Source organism: Papio anubis, chromosome 7 (genome assembly GCF_008728515.1).
Source record: "Papio anubis isolate 15944 chromosome 7, Panubis1.0, whole genome shotgun sequence".
NCBI lineage: Eukaryota > Metazoa > Chordata > Mammalia > Primates > Cercopithecidae > Papio > Papio anubis.
This window is the reverse complement of record NC_044982.1, coordinates 10229133-10241693: the sequence shown is the minus strand read 5'-3', so window position 1 is coordinate 10241693 and position 12561 is coordinate 10229133. Positions and strand designations below refer to the sequence as shown.

General features: G+C 36.5%; 1 protein-coding gene and 1 pseudogene across 8 annotated transcripts in view; both read right to left on the bottom strand.

Moving 5' to 3' along the window:
• ATG2B (autophagy related 2B) overlaps positions 1–12561 on the bottom strand; it is an 84674-nt gene that overhangs the window by 32431 nt on the left and 39682 nt on the right. For all 8 annotated transcript variants that reach the window (XR_650090.3, XM_009212216.4, XM_003902245.4 and 5 more), the window contains 10 exons: positions 11514–11616; positions 10149–10344; positions 9708–9850; positions 5255–5412; positions 4701–4873; positions 3785–3935; positions 2637–2836; positions 2404–2484; positions 585–691; positions 329–421 (listed from right to left, as the gene is read on the bottom strand). Coding sequence is in view for 7 of the 8 variants with exons in the window: in XM_009212216.4 (XP_009210480.2) it covers positions 329–421; positions 585–691; positions 2404–2484; positions 2637–2836; positions 3785–3935; positions 4701–4873; positions 5255–5412; positions 9708–9850; positions 10149–10344; positions 11514–11616 (1405 nt within the window). In the remaining variant the exon portion in view is untranslated. The remainder of the gene's footprint in view (positions 1–328; positions 422–584; positions 692–2403; positions 2485–2636; positions 2837–3784; positions 3936–4700; positions 4874–5254; positions 5413–9707; positions 9851–10148; positions 10345–11513; positions 11617–12561) is intronic.
• LOC116276276 lies at positions 11309–11405 on the bottom strand (annotated as a pseudogene).

The window sequence follows — 12561 nt, the reverse complement described above, 5'->3', positions numbered from 1 at the left end:
TATAAATCTGAGAGGCGGAGCTTGCAGTGAGCCGAGATCTGGCCACTGCACTCCAGCCTGGGCGACAGAGCGAGACTCCGCCTCAAAAAAAAAAAAAAAGAATCTCCAGAATTAATTTATTCCCTAAAAATGAAATGCAATAATAAATGGGTAGATGAAACATGTCACCTGAGAAAAATTGGGTAACTTGGGTAAAAGGTTATCACTATTAGTAAGAGAACGTTTATTTTAACAAAAAATTGAGACTTTAATAAAACGGTTTAGGTAAATATCAGTTGGTATGTTTTGAACAGCTATGTTTAGTATACAGTGAAGTCTACACAGGTACCTGAGAGTAGAAGAAGATTTATCCAATGCAACGCTACTGGAAACACTGAATGTTTCCACGGTAAGAAGAGATCGGATTGGCAAATAAAGCGGTCTAATGCCAAAGAGAAACAAAACAATGTCAATTTGATACGGCTCCAGAAACTCTTTTAAAAACAACAATTTGCATCTTAACTCTACTGAATTATGTATTTTTTTCAAAATTTAGTATGTATTTTAAGTAATAAAACTTTATTTTGTTCCATTTGTGAACTTACCTATAATCAAGTGCACAGCTCCAAAGATGAACATGAAAAGTTGTAAAGGAAGTTGGGGGATTATATCCCAAAACAGGTTCATCAGCAATATTCAAGAAGTATAAAATCTATAACCACAAAAAATTAAAATACCCTGCTTTAGAAGAAAAAAAAAGGTTTCATATACTATCCTTAATACCAATGTAAACCAGAATATCTCATAGAAAAAAATCACTTAATTGGAAAATCATAACAGTAAAAGGAAAAAAATCATCATTTTGAAGGAATTAGTTTCAAAAAGTACTTGCATCAGAAAAGAAGGTAATGGATACTGATGGATGTGTTCATTTGTTTGACTATAATAATCATTTTACAATGTATATCAAAACATGTTATTCACCTTATATATAATAAATGTTTTAAAGTATTTACAAAATTAGAATTTGAAATGAAGAAGCCTATTGGACAACTCCAATGCTAAAGAAATCTCAGAAAAATCATAACTTATGAAATTAATAACAATGTATGCATAATATAATTTCATATTTTTTGGCTTGGAACAATTCTTAGAAAAAATAAATTTTGCTGAAGACTGCTTAAAACTATTAATCTGGCTTCCTATATAACTCACTGTGTGGGGGGGTATTGGTTTTCCATATAAGTCATTGTTGAAGGAAGCTCTTTTTCCTTAATTTATACCTAGCTCAGTCTAAAAACCAGTCCCTCTCACCAACATCTATTTTCTCATATTTCTAATCCAAACAAATAAGGAGGTTCAGATAAATGTCTCCCTTCCAGCTGATTATTCACACTAACCACTTCTCTACTCCTACAAGATAGACAGAAATCAGATATCCTCATGTTTCCCAAATGCTTTCATGAGAAAAGCATTTTGAAAACATTCAAGTTTTTAAATAATGTATTATTTTCCCAGCATAATTAAGAAGTTCCCCTTTACAAGAAACATGAGAAGCAATCACAGTGCACTAGTTTTTATTCTCACGTAAGGAAAAGCTAACTTCTTCCTCAAAGTCTCCTCTGAAAAATAACCAATTGTATTTTATTACCATAAAATGTTGTTCAAGTGGAAATTAATAAGAGAAGTACTGATAAAATGCTTTAAAGCAACATCATATTATTGGCCTAGGGAATTATATGGAAATATTGCACTTAAAGAACTTCTGATTATAAAAGCAATTCAACACACCATTCACCGCTCCTCTATGCCAGGTGTTCTACAAGTCCTGGGATACAGAGTCCCTTCCCTTCCTTTAATGACATAAAAGATAACTCTGTCATTGAGAGGTTTTGAGGACCACACTTTAAGGTAAAAAATCAATTACATTCTGAGGTGATAATACTGTTTTGTTTTGCTTTGCTTTGCTTTTATTTTTTTTTTTTGAGACAGAGTTTCACTCTTTCACCCAGATTGGAGTGCAGCGGTGGGATCTCAGCTCACCGCACACACCCTCTGCCTCCTGGGTTCAAGCAATTCTCCTGCCTCAGCCTCCCCGGTAGCTGGGATTACAGGTGTGTGCCGCCATGCCCAGCTAATTTTTGTATTTTTAGTAGAGACAGGGTTGACCAAGCTGGTCTCGAACTACTGACCTCAGGTGATCCGCCTGCCTCAGCCTCCCAAAGTGCTGGGATTACAGGCATGAGTCACAGTGCCCGGCCAATACTGTTCTATTTCTTAACCTAAAAGGTGGTGACACAGTAGTATTCACTTCATGATAATTCACTGAGCTGAACATTTATGACTTACAAACTTTTCAGTATGTGTATTAGATGTCAATACAAATTTTTAAATAAATTGATACATACATAATAGCTCTCTTACCTGCTCATGCCAGCTAAGCCCAGAAGGAAGCATTCTATGCTGGAGTGTGGCTCCTTTCAGTCCTACGGCAATGAGAAATTCCTATGCAGAACAATACAAAGAATGACATTTACCACCATGTAATCCTGTAACTCAAAACAAGAAAATAAATGTGTTGCCTTTTATGCAATTATTTTTAACTAGAATCAAATCAACAGCAAGTACTTAATGGCATAAAAGTACAAAACACAAACCTTTGTATTGGACTCTGATTTATCAGACAGTATTTTAACGGCAACAGACAGCATATTCAAACTGTCTCCTCCAACTCCATCTGAAGAAGTTCTACTGAGGCCATCTTCTTCAGAGGAATAAATAGTAGGTTCCAACCAGTGTGGGCGGGTTGAGCTGGGCAGTCGTGTTTCTGTCGGGAGAATCACTCCATCCACTATGCCTAGAGATCCACAATGAGGTAAAAACAGTAACAAAATGATACTTGAAATTAGCTAATCAACTTACATGACTCAAAACAAAACTCCACATACTTCCACTGAATATAACTTAAGGAGGCATGATGACAAAAACCAGCATGGCATTAATAATCCACTACTCTTTGCTAATGTTAGTATGACTGACAGTGCACAGCTTAAAGAAACAAAAAATTCTGAAATGCTAGGAAAATTAAATAGAAAACCATCACAAACATTTCATGTCTATGAAACAAGGTAAACTCAGGTAACTGCTCAAAAAATGGTAAGTTCTATATCTGGAACCAAAAGGAAATATTCCTTAAGGGAGAATAAAGAACATAAAATCTCATCGACTGATGAACGGACACATAAGATCTGATCTATCTTTACAGTGGAATATTATTTGGCAATAAAAAGGAATGAAGTATGGATACAACTTGGACGAACCTTGAAAGTGTGTCCAATGAAAGAAGCCAGTCAAAAAGGCCAAATATTGTATGACTCTATTTATAAGAAACTTCTGAATATGCAAATCCATAGAAATAGAGTATAGATTAGTGTGTTTATAGGAAGGAGAGAGTGGAAGAGGTGAAAGGTTATCACTAAAGTGTATGAAATTTCTTCATGGGGTAATAAACATGTTTTAAAATTGACTCCAGTGATGGTTGCACAACTCTTGTGAAATACTAAAAACCATTGAAAGGTATATTTTAAATGAGTATGGTGTGTGAATTATATCTCAACAAAGCTATTGCAAAAAAAGAACCTGAAGTTGACTTCTAATTTGTAAATATCACTTTGACAGCAGAATCAGAACCCTGCAGAGAAAATAATTTCTAATACCAAAGTTCTGTTCTCAATAGATTTTCTTTGTTAAACAAGAAATTTAAACATGTCGAAAGAGAAGAAACCAAGACACATGTTTGTCCTACCTTTGTGGTATAGACTGAAACTGCTAGAATGAAGGCAAACGTAGTGCTTGTCATCAAAACCTTCATATTTTGTCACGCAAAATAATGAACCACTATTGAACTCTAACCAGAATTCACCATGCTTGTTTTCCAACAGATCTCCATTATCTTGCTAGTAAAAACATCAGAAAAACACATAAGTTATTATTTAAATGCAGAAAAGTAAGCATGTCCCTTGAGATGCTCTTTGTTGATTCAGCTTAGGAAAATCTCCCATATTGCAGCAAAGCAATCTAATCCTTGAACCATTCAATATCACGGTAAAAAACAAAACTGGATAACTTAAATGCTATGTGGAACCTCGTCTATCAGATGAATCTCTGTACTTTGTTGTCACCCCAGAAGCAGAATTAGCACCTGTTTTCCAAAGGGAGAGCCACACAAAGTTTGATCTGCAACGAAAGCTAAATCCCCAAAGTTGCTGTCATCATGGTTTGCCCCAGAACACTGGTCTTCATCAGTCCCTGAAACAACCTCAAAATATCAAATACTGGCCGGGCGCGCTGGCTCACGCCTGTAATCCCAGCACTTCGGGAGGCCGAGACAGGCGGATCACGAGGTCAGGAGATCGAGACCATCCTGGCTAACACGGTGAAACCCCGTCTCTACTAAAAATACAAAAATCAGCTGGGTGCGGTGGCAGGCGCCTGTAGTCCCAGCTACAGGGGAGGCTGAGGCAGGAGAATGGCGTGAACCCAGGAGGCAGAGCTTGCAGTAAGTGGAGATCGCGCCACTGCACTCCAGCCTGAGCGACAGAGCGAGACTCCGTCTCAAAAATAAAAAAATATCAAATACTTCAATCACTGGATATGTATCCTAGTAGATTTATTTAAAATAAGATACATTTGAAAAACCACTTTGGATTTGTAAACCTCACCTTCACATCTGTGAACACTGCCATTAATCCATGATTAATATTCAGAAGAACTGAGAGAAAACTCTGAGAGTTCTTGTTCTGAGAATCTAATTTTTTTTTCCTGCGAGAACGATAGTTGGGATCAACAGTGGAAAAATACTGCAAAGTCTCCTCCTCAGATCCACTCTCCTCATCTATGAGAAATAAACATACAATTACACAGTTCTGATAGCTTATTAAAACAACAACTTAAAAATGATCACAAAAATATTTTATATTTATAACCTGCTTAGTTTTACAAAGAATATGGTGTGAACATAGAAATATATTGTTTTTCTCTTTAGTGTTGAACTTCAATGTGCACACTATCATTCTAAAGAAAACATATTTAAGTGATAATGATATGCTCAATATACAAATAGAAAACAGGAAATATTCTTATACATTACTAAAAGAAATTACAAAATACAGTTACAATGAAAAATAAAGATTTTTAAATCCACAATTGAAAGGTTAGTACTTTGTTAACTGATAAACTAGGCATTTTATATCAAAACAAATTAAAAATATATTACCATAGTGAACTGCAGATTTAAATGGACTAAAACTATCTTTGTTGAAAGTATTAATGAGCTGACTGGCTACTGAAAGCCCAATGCCATAGGAAATATTCTCGAATGTCTCCACTGGTGAAGGAGCTGTTGGTTCCCACAGCAACAAGTCATTAAAGATCCTATAAAGACAAAAGTTGAAAAATAAGTACATAACTCCTAGTTCAACAGAAGACAAACTAAAAAAAAAATCCTTTCAAAAGATAACATGAACAATAACTTTTTAAATGGCAAAATGGAAATTAGATCCTACAAGAATTTGGAAAAACAACAAAAATAACAACTGCATTATTTCAATGAAAAAATAACCTATATGGCTATAATGCAGGGCAGTGACAAAAGAATCTGCACAATTAGATACCTAACTAGATACTTGCCTAATTTTACCTGTGTTATATACATCAAATTACAAATTCATATTATACTTCAAAATATACCTTAGAGACAGAAGCTCATGAAAAATAAAAACCCACAAAGAACAAAAAAGGAAGACAGCTCACCTATATGAGAGCGCTTTGTAAACTGGAACTGATCCCGCATCATCTCATTGACCCTCCCCTCAGTCCTGTGGGGCGTCCAGGGCAGAATCATTATTCTCACTTTACACTTGAAGAAACTGTCTCATAAAGGTTATGTGACCTTCCCAAGGTTACATGGCTAATTAGTGGAAAAATGGGGATGAGAGTCCAGATTATGTTGATTACATCCAGCTCCCAATTCAGTTCTTTTTTTAAGGCAAGTATTTACCTGTGGGATCAATTCAGTTCTTTCCCTAGAGATACCTGCTTTTTCTCTCATCAACAACAGAAAGCACAGCTTCACTGGGAAGACTTCACGAGATGAAGAATGCATATGGAGCACAAAATAAGGAGAGAAAAACCCTTATGACAGCGAGACTAGCCCCATCAACACTGGCAACCAATGGGAAGGCATATATCATACCTAGGCTGTCACCACATCCTACTTTTACAAGGAACTACCTGTCACTGCTCAGATGGCCCTCTGTCCTAGCCTCCTTCCCTCATCCTTCCCTGTCCTAGCCTCCTTCCCTCATCCATCCTCAAAGCTTTCAAGAAAACTCAAACTTCACCGTGTCTTCTAGGAAGCCCATTGTAAGATCTGGACCCACAGCACATCCTTCACACAGACCCACTTAAATCACAGCACCTACAGCACCCTGCTGAATTTCCTCGTTTCCCCTTTCCAGACTGCAAGCCACCCAAGAGAGGGACTTGTGTCGATCATCTCTACATGCACCTAGCACAGTGGCTGTCACGTAACAGGCACAGACAGTTGGTGAGGACAGTGCGTGACTCACATGAAAGTGCTGCCAAAACCCAGACTCATCGTAAAGCCTGGTGTGAATACCAGTCAAGGCACCACGTGGTGAGGTAGCCCTGCCCCCTTCTGTGAGAAGCCACTGCCAGGCCAATTCCTGAGCTTCTGAAGTCCTACTAGAAGGTGTACACCAGGACTGAGGATTGCGACTCTCAGATTATAATCCACCCACTTATTATTTTCTCTTTATTTATATTTTTGTCTAAACACAGTCCTGATACCATTAATAATATCAAATATTGGATGGTGCTTGTAATATCAAGAAATATCAAGAAACAAAACAATGCTTAAGATACGTAAGGACATATCACCATGACTCTGTGTCTATGAGGCTGAAACAAAATAGATGCTCAATACATATTTAATGAAAGCAATGAGAATTCTTTTTTACATTCTATTTTAAACAATTTTTGACACAGAAAAAATTCTCCTGTACCTAAAACCATATTGCTAAAAAGAGCCTGTTGACCAAGGCACTAAAGGAGTAAACCAACATTTTAAATATATAAAGGCAAAGTTGGTTATAACTCCTGCTCAGAAAAAATAAATAAATAAAAGGACAGTGTTGACATATTTAGTAAAACTTGAATGGGGTATGAGGATCTTATAGTAGTATGTATCCAGTTTAGCTTCCTGCTTCTGAGAGCTGAATTGCCAGTTAACGTAGAATGTCCAAGTATGTGGGAAATACGCATTCAAGTACTAAACATTGAAGGGACTCAGGTCAGCCACTTACTCTCAAATGGTTGGGGCACAGGGAGTTCTTTGTACTGTACTGCAAATCTTCTCTGAGAATGTTTGAAAATTGTTTAAACATATTAATTTGAAAATACAAAGCCGAATAACGGGCAAAGGATGCAAACCCTGAGGAAGTTAGATACAAGATTTATACGATCCCAGAGAGTGAGGGAGCGCTTCAGTATTTACGCAATTCCAGGGGCCTGAGAGACCAAAAAGTGGTTAGTGGAAGGTATTTAATAGAATAGAAACTCTCTTAAGCAATCCATTAAACCAACTACCCAGATTAATAGATACATACTCTAATACACGCTCTAATACATACTCCCTGACTTAAGCAGTCACCTACCCAGTTACTCCAAAGTGCCACAACAATGGAAGCCTTCAGTATGCTAACTGCCTGCTGCTGCTGGACGTCTCTCTAGCAGAGCTGAGAACCTTCCTATCAGTGGAGTTATACATTTTATATACTTGTCAAAGACTAACTGTGTCTGGCGTCAAATCTGCTTGTATTTGTTAATATAAGTATAGCTTAAATAAAAACTGTGCTGTTTTAGTTAATGCAGACGGTTAAAAAAAAAAAAAGTCTTAAAAACCTACAAAGATTCTCCTCTCACATATCTCTGAAAAAATTTTTTTCACTCCATTTTAAAGAAACTGGTACTAAAAACAGTAGACAATGCCTTCTGGCTACACTTTATGCAAAAAAAAAAAAAAAAGACAAAGTAGTCAGATGCCACATGCAGGATTTAAAAAAAGGAAAAAAAAAAAAAGACAACAGAGAATTCCAATCAGCGGCTCATACTCAAAGAAAAGGCCTTGTCCTGTATTTAGAAATGAAGTGGTAAATAAATATATATTTACAAAATGAATGTTTAAGGTATGTATTACTGTTCTTGATACCCTGGATTTAATCGAAAGCAATCTGCTCAGTCAGTGCAGAATGACACAAAAAAAAATGGGTGAAGTCTTTTTGATCTCTGGGCTAGGCCCTGAAAGAGTCATTTCATTTCCCTCAATCTCAGCATTGCACATACATCAGCTCTTTGCAGACAGCCCTGAACTATGAAATAAAAGGAGGAGCCTAGAGATCAGTCATTTCCAAACTGCAGATCATATATAAACAAACCCCAACATTTAAAAACAATTTGAAATCTCTCTAATGTGAATTTAATATAAATTAGGTGCTATTTATAATGTATACTATAAAACAAATATAAAAATACAAATTTTAAAAGATTATTTTTTAAGTTAAACATAAGTGCGAACATTTTCTTCCTATACCCGAGTGGACTGTTCTCTGAATCTCATTTTCAAGATCACTGAAGTAATGTGAACCCTAGAAGAATCCTAGAACTTAATTTTCTGATTCTAAGAGCAAAAGTTATTGACACCCAGTGAGAAAACCCAGGGTTTATTACTAACATTTAAGGAATAAATACCGAGTGACATCTGATACCAAGTAATCCTACAGCAGAAACAACAGTCTGAAGTTTCTGAAGATTAATGGAAACTAGAATAACTTGTCTACATGTAGGAAGCTAGTGATGACAAACACTAAGGACTTCTTTTTCTAGAAACCTACATGACAATCTTTCAGGTATGCTACAGAGAAATCCCTTCAGTGGGTAGAAATTATAATAGACAACTACTAAGTGCTTATGATATGCCATACACTGTTCTCAGAACTTTCCAAGTGTTGTATCATTTAATCCTCCAAACAACCCTTATAAGTGGGAGCCAGGATCATCTCCATTTTACAGACGAGAATGCTGAGTCTTATGCAGGCTAGGTAAACTGCGCAAGGCCTTCAGAGTCTATGACCTAGAATTCCATTTATATCAAAATATCTGCCTGGTATAAATATTGAGGGGTATCTAAATATAATAAATTTAAATTTTGTACATGTTCATAGAATTTTGAATTCCAACAAGATATCTTTTTGACTGTTGAGGAAAAGATGCTTCTTGTACAATGACTGGGGTTCTGATTCTACTCCAGCATTGGCTAGCTGTATTAGTATCTCCTAACTCTTCATGTCACCGCATGTGAAGAAAAAAAATCATATTGGATCGGTAACCTGCAGTAAGCTGACAGAGGGCAATCAGCCAACCTCAGGGCTGAGGAAATAAATATCTCACACACCCGGCACCACGCTAGTTAGGAAACTCTGCTATGACAATAGAACATCATAACGGCAATAGTCACCACCAACACCACACAAAGTACACAGAGATGACAAATAATATTCAGGCAAGGAAAGGAAAGGGGGAAGAGGAAAATCAGGGAGGCAATTAGAAAGTCTGATTCCCAAGATTCAACTAAATGGGTATAAACTCACCTATTATAAAGCTTCTCATAAAAGCTCTTATTAGGTAGTGTTACATAAATATTTGGTAACGTAAGTTCCAGCACATAGTGAGAATTGCTGATTGCTTTATCCTGAAATTCTGTCATTTCTACAGGGTCTCCTGGCATCACCATCTAAAACATAATAGTTTAGTGCAAAAAAAAGCATCAAATAACCATTTTATGTTTAAAATAGTAGTAGCATCTTCTTAGCCTATCCATAGGACTTGGTGTGTGAGAAATAAATAAGCATGAAACATTTAACTGGAGAAAATATACACCAAGAAAAAACAGATATTATTTAATTTTGAAGTTTAAGACCTAGCAAAAACAGTACAAAGAGCATTTTTTTAAATAAAAAATTAAAAGCATTGCTCTATGACAGAGAATAATAATATTATTCCTTTGTAGCTTGCTCACACTTTTATCTTACCTGTTCATTTTCAAACATTACTCTACGAGAAGAAAAAGGAGATGGTGCTGGTCTTCTTAGATCACAAACATCTTTCAAGGAATGAGCAGCTCCTTCCTCTTCCTCCTGGTAGGGACCATCATTCTCCTCTTCTTCTTCAGCTGCAATTCTCTCCAAAATGGAATGCATGGCTGGTGGATTTATTTTCAGTACAATTCTGATATCAAAGACAATTTTAAAAAGACCAAGATCTAAGTGTAAACAGCAAAACTTTAACTTTTGTGCAAATTAATACAAACACCACTGGTTAAATCTTAATGATAGAATTAAACTTCTCTACAAAGTCTAATTATGTCTAAGGTAACCCACTTATGAACATGTTGTAAACTTGCAAGTGTGGAACTGAAACAAGTAAGTAACAGAAAGACATCAACATTTTATACTTGGCTAACTGAAGGTCTCACCTTTCGGGGGCAAAAAGGTTATTTTTAAATTTCATTAAAAGTCAGCAAATTTTACCTAAGGATTCTAGTTATCATTAACCCAAATCCTCTCACATATAGTTTGTCAGGCTATAATAAAATACTTGTCTACCTAAGAAACCTCATGTTATATCAATCTCACATTATATCAGTTGTTCAAAGGGAAAAGGGAGAAACTGATTAGGAAACAGTTTCAAAACTCTAACAACAAAGTTACCTTTTCCTCTAGGAATTTCAATAATAAACTGCTGGTGCTGTTTTGTAGCCACAAAACCTAAAGACGACTGAGTTAACGCAGCCTGTGACTACAAAAACTAAAGAGCTTTTTACTCCAGAGTAATCCCTTTCCTTTCCTAAGCTTCTACAGAACATCTCTAGCACAGACTTTTCATTCTCCTTTGATGACCATATCCACCCACTGTTATAAGGAGGCATGGAACCCTCAAAGAGAATAGCTGTGCTGCAACTATAACTCTTATTCCCTAGGTAGTGGTGCTATTTGGTTCATAAATGATCACGGGCTTTTGTCTGAATTGATACATATCCCAATGTAAATCGTGCTTCTGAATTACTTAACAGAAGTAGATCCAATTCTTGTGAAACTTGTGCTCTAAACTCATGCTAATTACCAGGTGTGTATGAGCAACACCTATCCTAAGAATCTGATCAGCCTAACAGACAGTGGAGAGGAGTAAAGCAAGGCAGGCAGAAAAATGGCACAACAAGGTTTGAAGGTGACACATCTCACACATTCATGTGAACACCCCATCATCACACTTATGAACCACAAAAGAGTCAAGGATGGACATGTTTAGCTTATATTTAATAGCCAAAATGTTGGTTTAAAAGAATATTTTATTGTTAAAAGGAAAATCCTATTAAACCTATGTGCTTGCTTACTCACCGTGGCCAGTCAAAGTCATCTGACGATGTTGTATCTCCATCTACTCCACTAGACACATGGAAAAACTTAATAGATGGATCTCCTTTCTCTTCCTGGAATGATCCTAAGAAAACAAGACTGATTTACTGAAATGCGCTTCTTCTCAAGTACTAAAAGAAGAGATGGAGGAGCAAAGATCCTCTCAATCAGGAACATAATGCAACCTTAAGTACTACAGCATTTTGCAATCGTTCTGGTTTCATGTGCACATGTGGTAGACAAAATGAGCCAATAAATTAAAGATTCTGTGTTCAAACTCAAATTCTTAAGTACCAATGTATACTGCATAAAGTGCATAATGACACAGTAAATACAGCAAGCACTTACCACTTACTAAGTGCTATTAGTGATTATTTCTTCTTAAAGTCTATATAATCTACCACTAGAAAAATAACTACATTTCTTAAATATGTATTTTGTACGAAACACTGTAAGAAATACCTCTGTTCAAAATAATTCTATATGGGCTGGGCATGGTGGCTCACATCTGTAATCCCAGTATTTGGGAGGCTGAGGTGGGCAGATCACCTGAGGTCAGGAGTTAAGGGACCAGCCTGGCTAACATGGCAAAACCCTTTCTCTACTAAAAATACAAAAATTAGCTGGGTGTGGTGGTGTCCAACTGAGGCACAAGAATTGCTTGAACCCAGGAGATGGAGACTGCAGTGAGCCAAGATCACGCCACTGCACTCCAGCCTGGGCAACAAAGCAAGACTCTGAAAAACAAAAACAACAACAACAACAAAAAATGTTATACATGTTTTTTCAATCCATTTTACAAATGAAAAATGGCTTTCCTCCAGAATAATGAGTTTCTCACCACTGGAAATAAGGGATGATCCCACAACACCTGAAGGCCCTTTCATGAAGTCATAATTGACAAAAGTTCATTTTAAATATCTCTTAAGATCTGTAAAACCGAGAGAGAAGGGGAACTTTTGCAAACTATTCTCATGCGGGGTGGGAGTATGGCTGCAGAGAGAGGGTGTCGTGGCAGAGGCAGGTGGTC